Raw genomic sequence first — 24,409 nt, 5'->3', positions numbered from 1 at the left:
GTCAATAAGTTGGCCACTTAAATGAAACGTTTCATTCATCACTTGTTCGGTGAGTCATTTGGCAGATTTAATTAAAAAGAGTGACACTGCACCATTTTCTGTCCCCGGATGTCAGGTTGAACTGTTTTGAAAATGCAGAATATTTTCTTTATGCGGCCATTTGATACCATTATAACTATACTCTGCTATAGAATCAAGCACACCAGACCCCTTCCCCCTCCTCCTTACAACTCATCACCATCTCTCTCCCCTCCCCTCCCCTCCCCTCCCCTCCCCTCCCCTGCTCTCCTCAAATAAGAGCTTCCCCTTTCCCCCTTTAGCGAGAAAGCGGTAGCGTGTTTCCCTGGTAGCGTTGAACTTTACGTCCGGTCATAGTCAACTATCTGGAAATGCCTCCATGAGCGTGGGCGCACCCGTAAAAAGAAAAAGAAAATGCTGGATGCCAGTTTGATTTGAAAGTATTAAAATCTCAAGCGCATTATTTTATCCAGACTTTATTTGCTGCCTTTTTTTTTCTAAATCATGGCCTGTTTACACACGGTCTAGGCTTAATGACAACCACTGACGCACAAAATGACGCCAGAAACTCACTTGTAAGTTTTGACAAGTGGTTTGAGTTAACTCGCGTGTTTTCCCTAAACTTTCTTTTCCTTATTCATTTTTCATATTTTTCTTTGAGCTTGACAGACACATCACGCATAAACGAAGAAAACAAGGCAATCCCTAATCTTTACAAACAGGATTCACTGTGTTTAATCGCGTAAGTAAAGTTGTTAAAGTAAATGCATTTTCTTTTTTCTTTTTTTTTTTGGGGGGGGGTCTTTTGTTGTTGTTGTTGCTACTTCGAATTAAATGGCTTTCTATGCACCAACGTGTGTTTATAGGATGGGGATGGGGGAGACTGAGGTCTGTGTTCCAGCATTGTGTCTGTCGATTTGGTGTGGCAAAACGTACTTCAAGTATATTTGATGCCTTATTTTCATTTGCTAACTTCTCTTTTAAATCCACATTGACTAGGATTAAAAACAAACTTGGGAATAAATATTTTTGTCTTCGTTTTAAGCGTTTCTCTATTAAAAAGAAAAAAGACTAGTAAAATTTTACTAATTTTCACTAGTGTTTTCTTAAAGACAAAGAACTCGTTATATAAGAAGAAAGATTTCTAAAGATATTATTGAAATCGTCACATATATTTCAATATCTCACATTTATAAAGATATAAAAGATATCTGTTTGCTTGTTCTTTGCTTTAATATAGCAGAGCGTTAAATGGCTGTTCTTTGTTAATTTATCCATGGTTTATAGCGAGAATGGTAGAATGGTGTTAATGGAGCAGCTGTCGTGGTAAATTAGGCTTAATACGTCGTGAAGGTCCCCAATGTGAATGCAGCTAATACCTATATCAAATCCTACATACCGTGTACAAACTACAGTTTCTGAATCGCGATATCTTTATGTATGTGTATATCATAATAAATGTAAAAAGGAATTAGATAACGATGATTCACAAGGAATTTAATGCCAAAATGATACATGATCACGTAAGTTCATTTTTAAGAATTGGTTAACAATAACTATAGAGATGATTTACCTACAGAAAAAAAAATGGTGTGGTGAACATATGAATTGAAACACATAAGTGAACATGAATTTTGTAATTGAAAAGATTTATTGCGAGGGTCACATCATGTCCACATAATCAGGACAACCTTGGGAGCGTGTTTCCATCATGACACCACATTATTGACTCAGATATATCTTATAATAACCATGAACCAAAGAGCACCCTTCATTTGCATGAAGTCATCATGGTTATGTCAGCAAGTCTGTTGGTATACAATAAGACATGAATAACTTTTAACAAGATTAAGACGAATAGCTAAACAAACGGCAAATACAAAAATGCTTCATGTTTCGTTGAAGAATTTGGTCCAAGACTCAATGATTAAGCGAAACTTCATAATATAACTTCAGTCTTCAATGAATTCATTATTTATATACATATACATGTATTAATTTGCATATGCACATATGTATACAAATAAATAATAATTTATATATATATATATAATTATATATATATATATATATATATATATATATATATGATATATATATTTATTTATTTGTTCATTTTCTTATCTATAAATATATATATTTTTTTCTATTAAGTGTAAGCCACCAGTTGCAGGTACACCCCATTTGATGGCCCTCTGTACGTGCACGTCTTTGCTTATTTTTTCTAGTGAGTAAAACGGGAGCCCTCATTAAATTAATGATTCCACTATGCGGGGAATATTTGACCGTGCCATTATTGTTCGCAAGGTCTTGAAGAGAGGAGCGGGACAATAGCAAGCATGTCATTTTACGGTCACCCTGATAAGGGCAATTATCTTTTCGAGGCGTTTGCCAGGTCAACGTTTTTAACTGCCCTACCACTGTTTGAGCAAGGCGGGCGCTTGTCACGTCATGCTTATTTTAGCTGGTATTGTTCTTCTACGGCTAAAACTAAACGCCGGAGTGTGTTTAAATTGCGTACGTGTGCCGTTTGCGCGTCCTTGTTCCCAGGAAAATTCGAATATATAACAACCTCAGCACAGTATTGATATTGACCAGCAATAACTTTTCCTTCACCAACCTTGCAAATTGATTTCGGGCAAAATTGTTTGGGAGGACAAACGCGATCTGACTCATGAGAGCTTCGAGTTACATATCACTTATGGCAAGATATAACAAGCGGAGGCAAATTTCTTTGTAGTTAAAATCGTACCCTTTCTATGGATTCAGAAAAGAGAGCTTTCAAACGCATAGTCATTGCTATATACCGCCATAGGGAAAATGTGACCCTGCACCACAAAACAAACAAAAAGTCTCCAGACATGAATTTTTAGTTAAGACCATATTCTGAAAGAGCAGACTTTAAGCTTTAAAATGATATATAACTCAAATCAAATGGACTCTCCTAACCTATCTAAATACTGGTAAGAAAGCACAAACTCCGAAAAGTGTGAACTGAGAAAAGAGGCTCTGAAGTATAGTGTCTATTCATGCGCTTGATCTTTACCAAACCGTGCTGGCTGTGCGATGAATGGCACAAAAAACAGGAAGTTAACCACCCAAGTAGCAACAATGAGGGATTATCGGATTAAACTGAAATTAAGCATGCTTCATTAACACATTCTGTCCATAATTAAAACCAACTGTCAAAGCAGTAGCACTATTTTTTCAAAAGTTATTAGAGTTGAAAGTGAAGAGTGTGAACAAGGTTTTTTCAGAAATGAAAAAGGGACTCTAAAGACACACCTAATCACACAATCTACTAAAAATGTTCGAGATAAACTGCTAAAAAACCACACTTTCCCGCCCGTTTTATGACCCCAAATTTTAGCACAATGTAAAAGAAGACCCGCTCTTTCAGAAAATATGAAAAAGTCAAGTTTTGCTAGATTGACCCGTTTCACTTATTTTCAGTCCTCACGCAAAATCAGTGTGTGCGACTTTTTGTTCGTTTTGTGATGCACGGTCACAAATGATACCTTTCTTGCATTACATGCACATACTCCTCTCAATAATTAATTAGAGAGATCTGGCATTTAAGTTCGATGAAAGACTCCACCGAATCTCCGAGTTGTATTTTCTTCTTTCTGTTTGTTTGTTTATTTTTCTTTTCATTCATGGGATGCTGCTGGAGTAGAGGCACCAACGAATGTATTAGGACGTTCAATTGCGGAATCTTTCTCTAAACAAAACCCTGGCGAAAATTAAGTCAGGCTCTTTCGACGATGATAAACTCCATTGCAAGCTCATTTTCTTTTCTTTTTTTTTCACAAAAAGAGTTATCAAAAGAGAGTGGTATAGGAACAGATATTATCACCTGTTTTCTTGTGACAGTTATGTCGGTCGTAAATATATTTATTGATAAAAAAAAAACAAGAATGAAAGAAGAGGAACTACGTCATCGAACATGATATATCTGACACTGTCTTCTTTTAGAGGATGGAAGTACCGTTTCTTATTGTTTGATATGTCAGCAACTATAGCTATATATATATACATATATATATGTATATTATATATCTATCTATATATATATATATATATATAATATCATATATGAAGAGAGAGATAGAGAGAAAGAGTTCTACACAACACATCATCTGTGCCTATATTTCCATATATTTAACATAATACATTTGCTGAATTCAAACATATGCCCATGCACTCTTCATATTGAAAAATTCACTTTTAGATTTACCTATGATTATCCATAATCTGATAATCATGTAGAAGTGTCTGGACAGCTTTTGGAAGAACTATATTTAAGAAACAGTAAGATGATTTTAGCTCAAAACAGTCATTTGACACCAGACTCCAAATCCTGGCAATATCTCACTGAACCCAACTAAACCGCGCAGTCCACTCTTTTCTTTCAAATAATTAGTGAAGTAAGTAATCATTGCATTAACAATTAATTTGTGTAAGGTGTTACCAAATCCAATCAAGTGATTGTAATCAATTGAACAAAGGGATATCTCTGGATCCATCAATATTTTGGTATATTTTTGATATTCTTCATAGGTGCGTGTATGTCACACCAATTTCCTTTAACTCACAATAACGTGAAATTGCCTATCTTATGATATCGAAAGTATATCAATGTAATGAATATGTGCTTTTGCTTCAGAATTACAAATAACAAAATTAATAAAAAAAAAAAACATACCCTAACCCATTCTGAAAAAGGAGAAAAAAGTACGATATTTCCACCGATCTCAACGAAATATACATACATAACTAAATTATAAAGGAGCTCATATGAAAATATCTTGATGCATTGCCATTATTGTCAATAGGGTATCTGCTTCCATTTTATGATCCATTCACTCACTCTCATCTGTCCCTTTGTAACTTTTTTTTCTAGAAGCTAATTTCTGAAATTACTCTAAAAGGTTGAATAAATCTCTAACAAATGCAGAATATTATTCTTCAATTACTCCATCAGGCCCAAAGTAAATAAAGATGTAGATTACAGTTACTCTAAAACAAAGGAAACACAAATAAGATTTACCAGCTGGTTTCTAGAGCTAGTGCAACCTTCACACAAATTTAAAGCTTTGTAAAAAAAGAACAAGGTTTCTCCTTCTACCTTTATCTTTCTCTCTCTTCTCCATCCCTGCAGCTTATCCTTTACCAACTGACCTACAACGAGTTAAATTCAAATGACTATTTTCAAATGAATATTCTATATAAAGACATGAATGTGTGTTCGTGCGTGATCGAGTAAGTGCTCCATCAAGGACCACACGATTCATTTAATGAGTGTGTATACGTGTGCTCTTGTGTGTTTTAATGAATGCCGTAATAAAATGAACCTAACTAAACTGATTTGTGCAAAAGCAAACATTAATGTGTGATTTCTGCAGCGTTTTCATCACCTTATTGTTCATCTTCACTACAGCATCTCATCGTCGGTGTAACTATGATGGATACCACTGTTTTCAACAACCATCTAAAATCTCAAATTCCATGACTTTCTTGGACAACATACGATGAAAATTGAAATTTCTTTTTTTATATTCTACTTTTCTCATATTTATATTCTTTTCAGTGGATTTTTTTAAAATTTCTCAATTATCTAAGCCTTGACATAATAACAACTACAAAAATTACAAATTACATACAACATTACATGATGATTACGAATACATATTGAAAAAAAAACTGCCCAAATATTTACAACTTGATTTCATTTCCATGCATATGACTATTTAAACTTACACTAGGAAATGCCCCTCCCACTACCCCGACAAAAACGATTGGTTAGCAGTAATCTATTTTTCTTCACTTACGCGTGTATTGGACAACACATTTTATGAAAGAGAAGAAATATTATAGTCTCAAATTCATCTACTTGTGTAAATGAGAGTCTTTCCTATACTCTCAATCTTTGTTCTTGTAGTTCATATATTTTTCCATTATGTCTATTTCTAATTTCAATAATATGATGAAGAGTTTTCTTGTGGTTTTTTTTTTGTTCTTTACCTGTAATATCAATATTTGATATGTATTACTATATGAGGACCTAATATGTTCCTATAACAAACATGATATATATTTCCAAGTTCATTACATAAATCAACAGCAAAAATAAAACGGTCTAGGTATGTATAGATTATGATCACACAAGAGTCCATGTAACAAACAACTGTACAGTGTGCAAATGCTGTTATACATGATATAAATATTTGTTCTGTCTCTTTTAGACAAAATCTTATTTTCCCTAATCGTTTCAAAGACTCTCGTCACTATTCCTCTATTTTAAGTAATTTTAAATCAGTCTGATTTGAGCTAATCTTGTTACATATGATAATTTTTTATGAATTGGTAATCCACTGTTGATTATAGAATCCGCCTTTATTGAGAAAGTAATCAATATTACTTGTTATGTGTCTCGTTTTATGAATTATCGATTCTGTTTGGTTGAAACTGGGGGCGTACAATGCTTTCAAGTTATTGTTGCAAAAGATTGTACTGAAGTGTCTAATAGTACTAAAGCCGCCCTCAGTTTTGTTTCGTAGAGGTGAATGATATGTGCATAAATTGTATTGTATACACTTGACTTTCTGTAGCTCGACAACAGAAGTTCTTGTCCGATAGGAGGCTATCGCAGTGCAAACTGGGTAACGTCTATGGCAGCGCAGACGACAATGTTTTCACAATACTCATAAGCGTGTGAACTGACTAGCGTGATCGCGATTGACCAAGTAAAATTTCACCAGGGAGGTGAGAGAGTAAGTCTCACCTCCCTGATTTCACATACTTTCATTCGGTGTATAAAAGGGAAATGAACTTTTTTTTTTTTAATCTTATTGCGGGAACTTTTGAAATTATTGCCCCGAAAAGCAGCCCATATCATGATGTAAAAAGATGGAGTACGTAATTTTTTTTTTTAAATTCTACTCATGTTTGATTAAAACATTCTCCCTTTTTAAATTGGGCTTTCTTTTTCTGCATTCCATGACATCAATTTCGAAGTTCATGGGGCAATGAAATGCTACACACTCATGAAAAACGCAAACAAATTCATTCTCTGCCTCAAGAACCAGCTCCGTATCAAATGACGCAACTTGTTCCGATTTCGTTTCATACTCGTAATCTACGCCGGCTTACGAAATGAAAACGCATTGAGTTCAATTTAAAGCCGCACTCTCACTTAACCCGAAAGCTGCGTGGACATGGTCAAATTGCAAATGATTTGTAGGAACAGTCACTTTTGACATTATGGGGAAAATAGAAACGTCTGAAAGGACTTGGACAGTGCAAAGAGAGAAACTGAAAAAGTGTTCCGCTGTGTTTCGTCATAAATTTGTGTCTTTGGATTGACAGTAATCTCTCCCTCTCTCCATCAATTCGCTTCTCCCTTCCCTTTCCCCGTCCTCCCCCCCCCACCTCCCCCTTTACTCTCTTTTTTTATTCCATAATTCTTGCTGGTGAATTAATGAATGTCCTTGGGCAAATGAATTAGCAATTCCATAATTCACGTAATCATTTTCTTGGCATCGCTGAAGCCGAAGGCAGCAACGCCCTTGGGAGACTAAACCGCAGCAGGTACCCGTGGATACAAAAGGCAGAGCCCGAGCTCAAAGAGCGTATTACTAACGTTTGAGCTAACACCAAGTTGGTGGGAACAGAACTCGGTCCACCACAAGAGATGTGGACTCCCACATGAATGCTTGGGTAATTGCGTATGAATGTTATGAATTCAAGTTACTCTTTTGTACCCCATAGCACACGGTGGAAGGTCATCCATTCTGAGACAGATTTAGTCTCGAAAATGATACAATATGTACTTAATTTTTTTCTAACACTCACAGAAAAAGAAGATACATTAGGCATATATGTATATATATATATATATATATATATATATATATATATATATATATATATATGTGTGTGTGTATATATATATAAATATATAATTATATAGGTGTGTGTGTGTTTCATAATGACATTTAAAAGCCATGAAGGGTTTGTATACAAATTCTGTGTAATCATTTTTTAAATAAATTGTTAAAGGTAACATATTCAATGATGCATTTTGCGAACATAAAGAAATTAGATTTGTATTGCAAAGTTGAATTCAATTTTTTATTAACATTTTGCCATATTTGTCCTCTTTTTAGAATGTGTAAAAAATTTCTGAATACATTTTGAGTATGTGATGGTGATCAAGATGATGAAGAGCATTATTTTTTTTTTAATGTTGCGTTAGTCATTTGTAAAATAGAAAGCAAACAAACAAAAATACATACATAATGATAATACGACCGCTACATGACATGGGCTGCATTTAAATACGGATTTCGAAGTTGCAACTGGAGAAGATTACGGGAATACATAGACTTGAATGGAAATCAGGAATTTCAGGTTTTCTTGATTTAAATGTAACAATTGGTTTTTGATATATATATATATCATAATAGTTAGTTAGTTTGTATAGATATCATTTGTGCCTCTTCACCACTGATCAGTGGGTAAAAAAAAGTTTTCTTTTCCTGCTCACGTTTTCTCTCGTTTTCCTGTGACCTTTGTGATGATTCTCATGTTTGCCTTCAAACAACATTTTGTTACTAAACAAGGAAATATTGAGTATTATGACATGTTTGTAGTGGGACAGGAACGAAATGAGTTAGCCAACAAGAGACTGATAGGAAAAAAAGAAAAATTCAAGACTAAAAAAAAAAAACAAATAAAAAAAACCCCTAAAAGCTTTGATTCTGAATACGTGTTATGCCTTGTGCCCCAGAGGAATTTACCTAAGTCACTGACTATGGCCCGAATTCACGAAGGTGGTACAAACAAAACCATGGTTTAAACCATGGACAAAAACCATGGAGCGCCAAGTGTCGCACGGAATATTTCGTCACGAAATCAGTCATTTCGTCGATGAAATTATTATTTTGTAACAAAATGACAACATTTTGTAACTAAATGAACATTTCGTCCACGGAATGATAATTTCGTTAACGAAACCTGTCATTTTATCGACGAAATGACCAATTTCGTAACGAAATATTCCGTGCTACACTTGGCGCTCCATGGTTTTTGTCCATGGTTTAAACCATGGTTTTGTTTGTACCACCTTCGTGAATTCGGGCCATTGTGTCCAGAGGCATCATTACATGACATTCCGGATCGTACATCACACTTTCTTTGTCCATCCCCCTTCTCTGCTTGTGAGTCAAAGTATGCATATCTAGTGGGGAAAGGGTAGGGGTAGGGGACGGAGGGGGACACCGTACAATCTGTACTTTCACCGCGCCCCCACATTTTGAAAGGGATAAGTATCACTTTTGATATTAGGTACAAGCCATATTCATTGATTGAGAATTTCTTTGGAGGAGATTGAAAGAGCTAAGATTTTACATGAATATGAGAGCTCCATCGGCATGTTACATGTAATGACTGATTTTTCATTACTGTGAAAAAAAACAAAACACACAGAGGAAATTTGAAAAAAAAAAATAAACAGGGAAAATATCTCTAACATTTCTGTGAAAATATCCCATTTGAGCTATCTGCACATGACATGTGCCATGGAAGAAGATTTCAATTCCGGCTGTTTCTAAGAGACAGAAAGGTTTATTGTCTAGGAAATGTCTATAAAACTTTAAGAGAAGATGGGACAAAAAGTTTGGACATCAATGCGTACAATTTTGGTCCATGTGTGACATCTTCGAGTTTTATTCAAATCGCAGAAACTTGCTGATGGCATAAAGTGTTCGTGGAAGCACTCCGTGAAGAGAACCAGGAAATGACCTTATAGTAAACAAAAACATACAGTTTACCTTCTGTAGACAGTGATCTTTATGATATCTCTCTCATGTTTGATGCGCGTCGTAGTCAACGTCGCGTATAATACATGATCTCAACATACCCCCCCCCCCCGAAAAGCTCTATTCAGCAGCCAGACACACGATACCCGGAATGCTTATCTCTATCGGAACCAGAGGGAAGACAGACAGTCGAAAAGAAATCCGAGCTAGTGGACGGAGTATAACCTATCACGTATCACAGGGAAAACATGTAAATGGATAATATACGTGAGACAACAATACAACTCATATAATGACAGTGAAAACTACAGGATATAAACGTTAAAAAAAAAAAGAAAACAGAATATTGACATGAATAAAGACCTTTACGTCACATTGTAGTTACTTTGGTTATTCTGTCACACTAGTTTTACGATTGAGTAACAAACAAACAAATAAACAGAAAAATTGATATTATTTGATACGTCATGGCACCTTTGAACATAATATTATGCGGTCGATTTATTTTTATAATTTGTTATCCATATCGCTTTAAAAAAAATGAAACGAGCAGACTGGAGAATAATGTTAGATAATCATATCATCGCCTCTTCCGATTTGATAAGTGGTGAAAACTTGTAACAAACAGATATGTGAAACTTTAACAAAATCCAAAACTTAATTTGTTCATAAGTTTTATTGAAACTACCGCTAATTTTCCCCGTTTTTTAAATACTTTTTAAAGCATTATGATCTGTATAAAGTCTACTTGAAGATTGATGTTGGCAAGGATCTCATTGAAATGATTGGTGAAAATGAAAGATACGGCAAGTGATATGTGATCTGAATAACAAGCAGCATTTTCCTCGGTCTTCTTTACCTAGAAAAATCCATGACCTTTGTCTTATCTCTTTTTTTATTTGGGTTGAAACTACCAGTATTTAATTTGCTTTCTTCTTTAAGTTTTAAATCTCTTGTTTGACACGGATCTCACTGAAATGACTGCCTGAAAAAAAAATACGGCGTGTGGTCTGTGATATGAATATAAAACAGTATTTTCCTTGGTATTCCAGACATTGTTCATTTTTATTTTGTTAGTTCAGTCTTTCGTCTGTTGACTTTCAAGTAGGCATTCATAAGTATCATACCCAAGATAACAACGTCATACTAGAGCGTCAAAAATACATTTATAATACTATAAGAAACCGTAGCCGCAATGTTATAAAACGAATAACGCACATCATTAAGGCGGGGGAGAGGAATCATGTCCGAAATTTACTTTTTTTTTAATTCAAGTTCTGCTTTGTCAGTTTGTTTATGTATTGCCATTTCAACTTGCGTTACTTTTTTTTTTACACATTCTTAATGTGCAAAAATTCTAAAATATCGCCACAAAAAAATCAAGCAAACCAATAAGGACATTAAACCTCTTTGGCTTAAACATTCTATTTGCATTTTGGTAAACTTGACAGCAAATAAATCACAGTACAAAAGGACGACTTATGCGTACTTTTTCAAAATGCACCAGATGAAAGGACAGCACCGTAAGTGCAATTCTGCCCCCCCACGGAAAAACGCAGTAACTGACATTTTATGAATGTTTACTTTTTTGCAAAAATGAATAGTTTACCCAATGCTCTCCAATGTTAACAGGTCAGTTTTGCACAAAAAAAAAATGAAAGTGACCAAAAATGCAATTTTTCACTTTTGCAAAAAGCAGTAACTGCATCCAGTTGATTCAACTTTGCAAGTTTCCCCACGGAAGAAAGCAGTAACTAACAAAGCCCACGGAAGAAAGCAGTAACTAACAATTTAGTCTAATCATTCAGACTCTGTATAGTCCTTCCTGTATATTTTTTCCCTAATACCATTTATTTTTTCTACTAATTTTTTTTTAACAATGTAAACAGCAGTTTCTTCCATAATTTAGGGGAGTAGATATAAAAAAGATTGTTTCACCAGTAACTTGACTCTGCCCGCAGGGAATCATATGACAAGTTGTAGAAAAAGCTTCTTTCTGGAGACTAGCAAACCTGGCAGACTCAGCGCGCTCAGAGTGTAGAATACGCGTGCAGCTAGCTGCATGCGCGTAAATTCTGCAGCATACTGCACAGTAACTAGCTAAACACTGCATCACATCACAGTCATCACTTGCACAGTATTCAGGTCTGGTACAGTCTGAGTGATCATGCCAGTGCTAACCATGCTGTCACACAGTTTCTGCGGTCCAGGCATGCCTGTAAATCTATCATGAATGGCAGAAGAAAAGTCATAGTAGCCATGGCTTTGGCCAGAACCAGAAAATCTAGGTGAGCTGAAAATATATTGAAGGGAGATGAGCACTAGTATTAATACACTAACGTTAGTCTAACGTTAGATGTAGGCCCTATAGGTCTACCGCGTACCAGATCTAACGTTACAGAGTAGATCTAGGCCTAGTATTGTTAACTGTTTAGTGTTAGATAAAATGTCAGTAGGCCTAATCTAACGTAATAGATCTAGGTCTAGCACTAACATTGGGCATAGATCTGTAGTCTAGCTTAAGTGTAATGTCAGAGTTCGACTAGGATCTAAGACGAAGAGACTTGATATTTTATTGTCTAGTCCAGGGTCATGTGTCAGGGGCAAGGCCGGGCACTTCAAAGTTCAATTAGGGTAGGCCTTATTTTTACACAGAATGCCATTCAATCGACAAGACCTAGTCTAGGTCTAGCGTTAGGTCCTAGATCTTATAGATCTAGACTAACCAGAAAGTAGAAGAACTTTATAACCTGGTGGTGGTAACAATTCTCCTCCTATGGTCATGTGACATGTGCAGTTACTGCTTTTTTCCATGGGGAAAACAGCAGACTCCTGGCCGTCTGCAGTTACTGCTTTTTTCCGTGGGGAAACTACCCAGAAACAAGGGTGAGCCACCGCAGTAACTGCATTTTCCTAAATAACATTTAAAAAATAATGGAAACATATTTTTTTTCTAGGTATTTTTAGACAACTAGGTATGGTGCATAATCATACCACAAAATTATTTTTGAATGTTTCTGTGTTTTTAAAGAATCTGCAAAAAACACAAAATCGCATTTATCTCAGCTCAGCAGTTATGCAGTTACTGCTTTCTTCCATGGGGGGCAGAATTAGTTTTAGGGGACACTTTCAGCGAAGATGAAGGTGCACTGAAAGAAATTGGTGAAATCAAACCAACCGATCAGCGGGAGTACGAAAAAAAAAAATACTTGCCACTGTTTGAATGTCACTAACCATGCTAACTCACTCAGCGTGGCGACAGAGGCAACCTCAAATCAGAGGCCTCCCTTCCTCTCTTTTTCTCTCCCTCTCTAGCATGACTGTGACGTCATTATGTGGAGAAAATCCTCAATTTCATTTACACATTGCTCGATAGAAACGTTTTTTTTTTCCTCTCGAAAGAGAGAGCTACTAATGTTTTACCTGCAGAGGAATCATGTAAAAATGTTGTCCTTCGTGAAAATGCAGAGTCGGCCACATGCCCAAAGCAAAGTAGGCCTACCTTGATACCCAGTCTCATGACCGAGACAATTACGTTGAATTACATCAAAATCTGAGTATGTAATTAAGGTTTGATATTATCTCTCAATCGGTAATGGTTTAAGTTGATCACCTTGAGTGGGTTTGCGCCTATGAGCTGTTTCCCTCTCCATGAAATGCGGTTCATATTTTGCATTTTTCCTGTGACCAACTCGCTACACCACAACCAGGCATCGCGTGCTTCGTATATAGCTGCGTCATCCCGACGAACCGTCCATGATCTTGACGAAAGGATATTATTGTCACCAACGCTTTCATTTAGAACCCACTATCAACTGATCGGGGTATTGTGTCACTGGGCAAATACTTTCCTTACCTCATTCTGCTCTGGAAAAAAAAAGACGAAATGAAAAGGCAATCGAGAATAGCGACGTTACTGGCGCTGTTGGTGAGGCAAACGCGGTATTATTCGAAACTTACGAGCAGCGGCCGCGAATGCGGCGACTGTATGCTTGGTATTATATTCCATGGGCAATATCTTTCACTACTCATTGCACTCAATCGACCGTAACTGTTCCCATCCAATCTCAGCAGCCCTTTCACCATTACTCTCCTTCCGTCTCGCTCACTCCACCCCCTCTGCTCTTTCGCCGCACTTCGTCTCCGCCCGCAGTCAGAAATAAGTCCCTGTAATATGTGGGTGGAACCGACCGTTCACGTCTTGTCTTGTCCTACCCATTAAGTTCCACTTTGAACAGTTATAAGAGCTTGAAGTGGAATAGGCCCTAAAATAACAACTCATTTGCCATCGCGGCAGTCCAGCTTTCAAGTTATGTTCGCAGTGCAGAATTCGCAGGAGCAATAAAATCCTTGATTTTAGGCGATTTGTATATTGAAAGGCATTCCAATCGAATTGCAATTCATTAAAACACAAATCACAATAGGCAACTAGAAGGAAATATGATGTGACATTGTAACACATTATACCATTACCGTTAAAAGTCATTTGCAAACAATTTTCGTTCAAAAGAGCTGCTGCATAATCCTTCTTGAAACGGAAAGAACATCCAAAACAATAATAATAATAAAAAAAAAAAACGTATTATCGTGTTCAAGAGATTAAGAACCTCAACAGATCGACGACACTTTTTCCATTTGTTCAGTAACCTTGAGATGGAACCAGTTTGAACTGAATAATGAATAATGAAGACAGATCAACAAGAGAAAAACCAGACCAGGACTTTAACTTTTCTTACGTTTCTCATCTCTCCTTTCTTTTTTAATAGATGTCACGTAACTGCTGGTGCTCCCAGGAGGAACAGAAATCAAACGCTATTACCCGATTTGTTTTATTTCTATGGCACATCTCTTTTCCTTTTCTGCTTCCATAAAATCTATTGTTCTTTCTATCTGTTACTACTGTAAAGAAGAAATTACCCGCACCCATGAAGTTCTACTGAAGATTCTTCTTTTTTTTTCATTGGGCAAATTTACAAGTTTGTTTTTATACCTTCGGATAACAACAAGGCATTCCTTTCTCCTCCCCTCCCCTCGCTATTGGTCTCATTGGAATATTTCAACCTGTTAACTCCATGTATGGTCACTCCTGCTCTGTTTGCATGCACTTTGGTTTCTCCTGGCCTTGTATGTACAAAAAACAAAAAAAAAAAAAACAAAATATGAATGGTGAATTATATATATATATATATATATATTTATTTATTTATATTTATTTATATGATATATTCAAAGGTTTTCACGCAGCAGCTTTTTTGTGTACAGACTACAAAGAACGAGCAATTTATTTCCGACACTTTGAAGGAGGACTTAAAGAGAAAAGCCCACACACAGACACACACACAACCAGAGTCCCTAGAGGAAATAAAGCGAATCCAATGACAAAATTGCTTTTGCGTCCAATTCGGGTGGCCTTTGGAAAAAGCAAAAAAAAAAAAAAAAAAAGCCAAAAAAAAAAAAATTCTTTCTGTCATGCCAGAACAGGGACACTGATTGACACAGTAGGGAACGGATTTCCTTGTCCTGTCCTCCAACACAAATAAAAGATGGCTCACGTTGAAATGACGTCATCGCCACTGAAAAAAAAAAAAATCTCTCTTAAGGGCCGTCAGACTGTCAGACCGTGGCATTACACAATCTTGTTCACAAATTGTACTCTTGCTACCAAGGGGCTAAATTTCCCTCCTCCACCACCTCCTCCTTTTTTTCTTAGGAGGAATGGCTACAAAACGATCACCGCAAACTTACAGTGATTGACGTGATCTGACATTTCCATTAAAAGAAAAAAGGTTACGCAAGCTCAGAATTGTCAATTATTATTAGCCTTGTCTGAAGAGGAATTCCAGTCATTTTATTAATACATGACTTTTTGCTTCATCATACGCAATAACGAAGTATGGGTTGCTGGTGCTAAAATTCAGACATCCTTAAAGGGATGGTACAGTATTGGTGGAGATGAGAATTGGCTTTTAACTTTTTGAGAGATACCAAGAAAACACTTATGATATGGTACAGAGCATACCATTTTAAGAGGAATTCAAAGTTTATTCGATGAAATTCGGATGTGGAATTACTGAAACATCCAAAAAAAAAAGTAAAACAAAGCGATCGTAATAAAAGGTGGGTCCCACACTTTATTACAATCGCTGTGTTTTGCATATCTCAGCCATTTCAAATCCGATTTTCATCAAATAAATGTTGAATTCCTCATGGAATTACATGGTCTTGCATGTTTCATAAGAGGTTTCTCATTATCTCACAAAAAAATGTTAGAAACCTGAAATTAGGTCTCAGCCAAAACTATACGATCCCTTTAAGATCTACAGCCAATTACCCTTTCGTTGTAGACATTAAAAAAAAAAAGAACAATTGGATATGTTTTCTGATAAAGCTCATTTTGTTCAAATATTCGTCACATCAATGTTATCAGTATATCATTTGAGGATCGTTCTTATCGCATTGTAAAGTTATTTCGGGAAGATTATGCGCTATAATTGAGTGCGTTTTGCTTGAGGACATGAGGAGGGATCTTTGAATAAAGCGGTGTTATTTTTGCCGCAAACATCGGCGTCTGATTTAGATGTAATAACATCAGGATCTAACTCTAGTTCGTTAGAAAACATTTACCTACCATGTTTTATGCCTTGAGGGGCATATAGAGGGTTGTTAGAGGAAGTTATTATTTTGTTAACATGATAATCGTTGTTGATCTTTTCTGATTACAGCCAGGAGAATGGATTAGTGAATCTTATACAGATATGTGAAGCTTGATTCGGCGTTCCATAAACGACATTAACCATCGCCTTGTTGCAAAATGTTTCTAGAGGAATGTGATGTTTGTTTTCGCGGTAATTTCCAACTCGGTATCAATGAAAACATTCACCTACTCTAAATATTTCGATAGATAGCTTAGCCAAGGTATTTACCCACCCCCTGACATTCGTATATTCACAAAACAACACAGTCCATTTCCAATCGTTATGTGCCATTGAATCAGTTTTAATGGTATGAAACGGGAATTGAAAATTGTCTGTCAACATCAGTTTCTGCGTATTTGTCCGATGCCCATTGACGCTCAGTCCCACTATACAAAAAGATACCTCTCGTTCAGATATATCTCATATATATTTGTCCCACCTCTGAATGACCATTGATTACCTCCAGGATCTTGGTTTACCTATATAGAGAGAATTGATGAGGAGAAGAAATAGAGAAGGGGGAGGGAGAATTCACCAAACCGTAAAATTGTAAATTGAATGAAGTGTTTGTAAGATGAGTAATTTGACTTTTAGAATCCCGTAATCGCGGGAAGATTGGTATTTCATCCTTTCGGGTGATTGGAGAAGGACTTTAACGTAGCTTTCGGTGATCAATCTGAGATGACATTCTTTTCAAGTTTAAGGAAAGAAGGGTCGTCCAGAAATTCTTCTCTCACGCTGCAAAAGTTAACGTCCTTGAGCTCAAATACGAAAACAATACATCTGTGCAAAACATGGATAAATGAATGTTGTCCATTTTACTCACGCTGTGTTCTGCTAGAAATTTTTCGTATATGTCAACTGATGAGTAAACGTATGAAGGAAGGGAATGTACAACATCGGAGAGGCTGTCTATGTTGTGTTTTCTTAAGTCGGTTCTTGTAAAGCAGTGATTATAATGTGCAGATAAATTATGCTGAACAAAGTGCTATACACGATAACAGATATTTCAAGTCATCCAATTCATGGTTCTTAAAGATGCATGGCATGGCAGAAACGTCAAGGCTAAAGAGACAATTACTATCTTGCTTCCAAATTCCTAACTATCAATACATACACAAACAAACACGACCTTCATCAGTCTTCAGATTAAATTGTTAACACTTGGTGGAGACTTTAAAAAGTATTTTGTGTTATGCCTCTAACGATCTAATCTGCTTATTAACACACACACTCTCCGTTAGTCACTATTTGTGTAGTAATACCTGGCGACGAAAGGGGATAGAAAGAAAGAGAGAAAGGGGGGGGGGAGGGGAGAGAGGGAGGGAGAGCGTTCACGGGCATAAATGAACCGAACCAAGCTACGATAGTAACGTTTTATTTCATCACCACCACTCTATTATTATTTCAATGCCTATATGAAACGAGAAAAGATGCAAAAGGATGTGTATATTGGCTTGCCCGTTGATATTACCAACGTCGTGGAAAAAGAGCAGGGTACTGCGAGAGTGAGGTCATTAAAATTTGAAAGAAGCACCAGTTTTATATGCGCTTTTCCATCTACCCTATCCTATCTGCAAGTTCTATTTAAAGGGGATGGCTAGTGATTGATCAGTGGGAATCAGTGGGAATGCTGGGGGATGATTGTTCCAATTCTTGTGGGATTCATTTAAGAGTATATTATATATCTATTGTTGTGTGAAAATTATTTGCTTCAGAATGGTCTCATATTCGAGTAATGTGCAGTTTAATGCCCCGTCACTGTACAGGCATGCTAACCTGGAAACATTAAACTGCACATTACTTGAATATGAGACCATTCTGAAGCAAATTATTTTCACACAACAATAGATATATAATGTACTCTTAAATGAATCCCACAAGAATTGGAACAATCATCCCCCAGCATTCCCACTGATTCCCACTGATCAGTTACTAGCCATCCCCTTTAAGGCATTATAACATTTTTGTGCGTGCATATCAGCCTGATTAAAAACGTAAATGAATTTCATACATGGGATTATGTGCATGACCGGTGCATGACTGAAAGACAGAAAACTTTGCATTTTGATGTCTCCCTCTTTCTTACATGTCGAAACAGGTAATCGTCATTAGTGTCCATTAATTTACGAAAGGAGAAATGAGAAGAAAAGGAAAAAAAAAAAAAAACCGCAAAAATTAAAGCAATTAGACTGTACCATGTAAGGTGGGAAATGGCTTCCAGTTTATCATTTGTAAAGCCAAATCTAAAGGGAAAATACTTTTTTTAACTTCAGGTTGTTTTATTTTTACTTTATTTCTTTCTTTGAAGCGTGAAACTGAGTCTGATATTTTTTTTTTTTTTTTACCATTAGTTTTCTAAGTGCCAGAGTTAGATCAGACGGCGTAGCGTTGACGTTCACGCACATGAGCCAGTGCGAAGGCAGCAGGGGGAAAAATAACCTGTAACGTTTACTGTCAATAACGAAATAATTAATGGAATTAATTACCTTCCCTCGTTTTTTGACGGGGGCGGGGGAGTTCGTGGAGAATGAACAGCGTCGGAAACAGTTAAGGTGCGCACGCACATTTCGGCAACACACAGTCATTTAGGAGCGCACAGACCAGACCTGTCGCACACATTTTAGGAGCCGTTTTTGTGGTTGTCGCACGCGCAACGTTTTTCCTCAGCCGGTCGGTTGAGCGCCACACACACTAATAATCACTACTTTGTGAACATAGACATTGCTCCATGGAGGATGGTGTTCATCTGGAATAGGAGACAGAGCAGATAAGTAATGTTGCACAAATGAACGAAATATATTTCTCCGTTTCTTGACACAGGTGTGCGTGAATATTGCAAACTAGGACATACAAACAAAGCAGGTGAAACATCAGGGCAGAGCCGCCTTTTCGCCGACACCGGGCTCCTGCTCCTATAATCGACAGCGTCCTCAGCACCAACTCCGCCACCACTGCTGCCGACCAAACTATTACTTGGTGACTGGGCCTTTATTACTTCTTTTTTTTCCTTTCGTCGCTGAGGGGTTAAAAGATGCGGCTCGGTAGGTTATGCAGCATCGTGGTACTAGTGATTGCCGCATGCTGCCTCCTAGTCCGGGGCCAGGCGGCGTGCTGCCGCTCGACCAAGGGGTGCTCTTTTCCGCCGGGCTGCTACTGCCCACTTAGGATGACACTATGCCGCGACCCGTCAAGAGGACTTCAGATGGTCGGGAAGAAAAGTGACATGTCTCATACGGGCGAATACAGTACTAGATACCAGACAAATGGCTACCAACCCGCCGACAGAGATTACGTAAAAAGAGAAAGGTGGGTAAAAGGGTTTTCTGCATGTATCGTCTCCATTCGATGTTGTTGTTTTTTCTCTCTCTTCTTTGTCCTTTGCAGTTTTTCAAGTCGATGTAACAACTTCCATCACAGTTTTAAATAAGCTTATTCCCATCTCTGCCATTACATTTTTCCAATGGTTCAGTTCAGTTTGTTTTTCGTTTGCGTAACATTTTGTTACACATGTCTAAGGAAAAGATTATTTTGATGATGGATATAGAATAGATTAAATATGTTTCGATTCGATTATGTTTATTCAGTATTTATCATGGAAAGAAGTAGGCCTTTCACAAGACAAAAGAGAGACATATTTCAAATAAAGGGACACTATATGGCATGGTATGTCGAAAACGTAGGAGTAATTATTGGAATAATCATCACCTTGATACACAAAACTAAAACAAAATGATGAAACTAAATGATCAGTAATTCCTTAAAGGGGGTGTGTGGGCAATCGTAATCGTAAGAAACTGTAGGCACTCAGATGGTAAATCAAACGAAATCGAAATAGGCAAAGCATAAATTCCCAAAGCAACAAGTGGGACACTTTCCGAAAGCAATGCGTTGCGTGTTATGCCAAGTTCCAAGCAAAATCCCAAGAGATAAATTGCTTGCCCAGCCATCGTCAGTAAAAACAACTTGCGTATTGTAGCATCAATGATGAACTCTCAACTTGCCGCCTGAAAATAACAAAAGCAAACTTAGAAAATAGATATTTATTACATGCTCAATGTTGCCTTCAGTAAATAGAGTGAAATTACACAAGCAAACCACAGAAAAGCTGCGTTAAGATCAGGTAATGAAAAAGAATTGATATAGAATTTATTGTGTCCCGTGCTTCCGACAATACGGACATCAGTGCAATGAAAATTAGGTGAAGTCATGGAAGTGGTGGGGTGCGATGGCCCCACAAGCCTCCAAATCGCCTACGCACAAATCGTCTTCACCATCGTTTGATTTTTCTTGGCAGGCGTTCGAGAAGCCATTACATTCTTCACATTCAATTGTTCAACAGTTGTTAAGGCGTAAAGACCCCAGGAAAAGGGAGAGAGTTGTTTTGATTTTATCCTCTCAAAGGATGCTCTCATTTTGTCACGAATGCTTGATGCATAAGTGACAAATAGAGCAACCCTTTAATCATGTTTATGTAGACCAAGCGGAAGAGATTTGCAATGATAACATTATGACCTTGTCTTATTTCGAGAAATGATTGTGTCCGATACCACATGTTTATCAAAAACTGTTAGGCTTCAAATTCTATCACGTTCCTATTCTTCTTTTCCGGATTTTAAGGTTTACTCTCTCTGGTACGATTCTATTTGTTTGTTAGGCTTTACTTCACTGAATTACAGCCGGCTGGAAGTAGATTTTTCACTTTAAGATTTCTTTGCGATCCCTCGGTCATGTCGGTGCGCCACACCTTGGCAGCCCCTTGGCCCTGCGGGCTGCTTTCATGTGCGTGTCTGTGCTTCTCCTCTCAACAGGTGACGCCAAAGGGCAAAACAATTCTAATCACCACGGTGTTGCCAGTCCATTAATGGCGGATTCGGTTTTTGATTTCCCCCGCGCACTTTACTAATCGCGAGAACATTGATCACGGTTAAAGTTTGATCTCTCCCATCCCGACAGGTGGAGCTTTAAAGATAATAACCGGTTGATAGAGCGATATGATGGTTTTCCTATACTGTGAAGGCCTACCGACAATCCAGCGACAAGCTTCAAGGTTGCTTGCGTAACGTTTGCATTTCTGGCATTATTGTCTCACACCACTTTCAAGTGTGACGTAATCATAATTACATTACCTCGTAATTGTGACTTTTAAATCTACTGGCTGAATGAAATTAGATGGTAATTACTCGCTGAACCAAAAGAGCTACAGCTCCCCCCCCCCCCCGTCCGAAAAGAAGAAAACATATCGCCATTTGGAATGTTTGACGCTGTGCGGTCTGAGAAACCTACTGAAACGAAAGTCGTATGATTAATTATAATCCCAGATTCATTAACTTCTTCACAATAATAAGAATTTATTCATTTCTTCTAATCAGAGTACAGAATAGCATAACCACTATATCTGAATCACGACAATTAATGACTCCGAACACAATATGTCTCCAGACCTATTATGACATGCAATGTGCCAATGATATCTGAAGTGACCTGAAAGCTAGCATGTAATATATCAAACCATACCCGGGGCCACATTACCTTATATTCAGAGGATATGACATAATCTCAAGAGATCGCCATGATACAATGAATAATGAAAACCCATTAAAAAATCAGGGGCTAGTGGCTCTCCAAACTCGTCGACAGTGAATGATTCAGTGTCAACTTCAATATAGAACATGATTATGTTAATGCAATCATTGAGGTGTTTTTTTTTTCTTCTCAGCTTCTGTTCGTTTGACCTCGTTTGTCAGTAGACATGTCCTTTCAAACATAAGGGTACTGTATTCGATCTTATAAGGTACACAAGAAATAATAATCTCCTCCTTACCGAATGTTTCCGAGAGTCACTTTTCGTAATTGAGGTCGGGTTGAGAAGAATGAGAACTAAAAGAAAAGAAGAAAAAGATGAGAGAAGGTCATTTACCAATAGCTTCCCCTTCTATCCTTCCTATTTCTCTCACTCGTAACCCCCCCCCCCCCCTCCCGATTGTCGGTCGTCCTGCAGAATGATCCCTTTTTCTGCGTTGGCTCTTCGCGGTCGTGCTGCACTCATGTCGTTATAAATAGTGTTTATGTTAATTTTTTTCCTTGACAAATTGTCTTTAAAGCTCATGCATGACAATCTTGATGAAAGGAAGCGTCTTGAAACAGGAATAGACAGCTGAAAAGCGGTTGAGTTGTTTTTTTCACCGATGAAATAAAGGGGGAAAAGAAAACGCTATCTATGAACTGGCTTCCAAAGTACTTTCTTACCAATATTTGCAGTATACTTGGGCAGATAGTTGTTTTTGATCGAAACTGAAGAGGGGACACATGAAAGTTGTTTTCGTTTGTCAAGAGTGTTTGGATAGTTTCAAACACTGGAAACTGCGTTTCAACCTTTTACTTCATTTCGAAGCTGTTTTCCGAGCCCCAGGCAGAATATTGCGATTATAACAGGATATTAATACACATTCTCGCATGGCTCAATCAATTGTACTGGTGTAAAATAAAATTAGACTCATCTATTGCTTATAGAACAAGTAAAAATCTTCAAAAATGAGCAAGGAGTAATAATACAATTTAAGCTTGTGGTAAGCATTAGTTCATGGGGAGGGGGTTATAATTGGGATCCTCCAGATTTCCCAAACCTTGTTAGGCATTGCCTTAACACGAAATGTATTTTAACAGCGGCGTTATTCCTTATAACAATGATCTTCCTTATATCTCATTAGAAAGCATTACGGAAATATGCTGTTGCAGCCATTCAAGAACTCCGACTTTGAATAAATCCAGTGTGCGAGAATATACAAACGCTGGACTGTTTAATAGAAGTACAGAGGATTTTACCCTTCGTACATTTAATTTTTGTTCTTAGAAGAAGAAGAAGAAAGAAAAATGAAACTCATTGAAATATCAGCCTGACAGTAAACTGTATATATATATATATATATATATATATATATATATATATATACATATATATGTATATATATTTTTTTTTCTTTTTTTATGGGAAACAGAATTCCAGTTTCCTCTCAATCCATTAATTGGTGGCAATTAAAACGTATTTGTTTCTATTCGTAGGAGATTTTGACTAACGGATCATTAGCCATACTTCCAAGTATTAGTTTCTTACTACTGTTTTTGCCCCCCCCCCCCCATCTTCGACAAGACGTCTCTTTCACATTTGATTTGAACCTATTTGAACTGAATTGAAATTGAATTTGCGTGAGTTGCAAACAACACCAATAATATGCAGTATCGTTTCTTTGTAATTTAGGGCGAACACTCTCCACGTTACTTTGTCATAAATGCATTGGTTCCCTGACACAGAAATGAAAACAGGCAAATATAATTGTGGGGGGGGGGGGGGAAACTAAGTTCGATATGAGAAATAAACTATACCCTCTAGGGGAAGATACAGGAATTCAACAAGGAAAATTGAACGATTGCGTACAGGGGCTCGCGTAGGGCTAAACTGCTTACAACTCTAAAAAACTTATAGAATAAGATGGTGGACACTAATACCAAACTACAATCATGACAATTGGAAGGAGACAAGCTCCCAATACCCGTGACAATCAGTGTAATCATTAGTCGGATTCCCTGGTGACCAAATTCGATTTGATTTGAATTTTGCCCCCAACATGGTACCGTCATTATGGACACCTGCAAGCGGCTAGCGGTCGCATGTCACTGCGAGGAAGGGGCGGAAAAAGCCAAGCACGTTGTCTCTAGAGACAGTTGAAATGTGTTCCGAACTGCGTTCTATTAAACTCTTTTTCTTCTTAAGGGGCTGTTCCAATCTAGGACATAAACACACACAGACAGACACACATATTAACACAAACATACGTACAAACCACTCACACACACAGACATATTCACACTAACTTA

The 24,409-nt window shown here is 37.2% G+C and overlaps 1 protein-coding gene across 1 annotated transcript in view; it reads left to right on the top strand.

Moving 5' to 3' along the window:
- Window positions 1-12,014: 12,014 nt before the first annotated feature.
- The window catches only part of LOC140245110 (uncharacterized), a 53,113-nt gene continuing 40,718 nt past the window's right edge, over window positions 12,015-24,409 (top strand). Inside the window, exons 1-2 of the mRNA XM_072324707.1 lie at window positions 12,015-12,127; window positions 19,358-19,843. Coding sequence (XP_072180808.1) covers window positions 19,569-19,843 — 275 coding nt within the window. The 5' untranslated portion in view covers window positions 12,015-12,127; window positions 19,358-19,568. The remainder of the gene's footprint in view (window positions 12,128-19,357; window positions 19,844-24,409) is intronic.

The sequence above is a fragment of the Diadema setosum genome, chromosome 22 (genome assembly GCF_964275005.1).
Source record: "Diadema setosum chromosome 22, eeDiaSeto1, whole genome shotgun sequence".
NCBI classification, from domain to species: Eukaryota; Metazoa; Echinodermata; class Echinoidea; order Diadematoida; family Diadematidae; genus Diadema; species Diadema setosum.
This window is presented reverse-complemented; position numbering and strand designations above follow the sequence as displayed.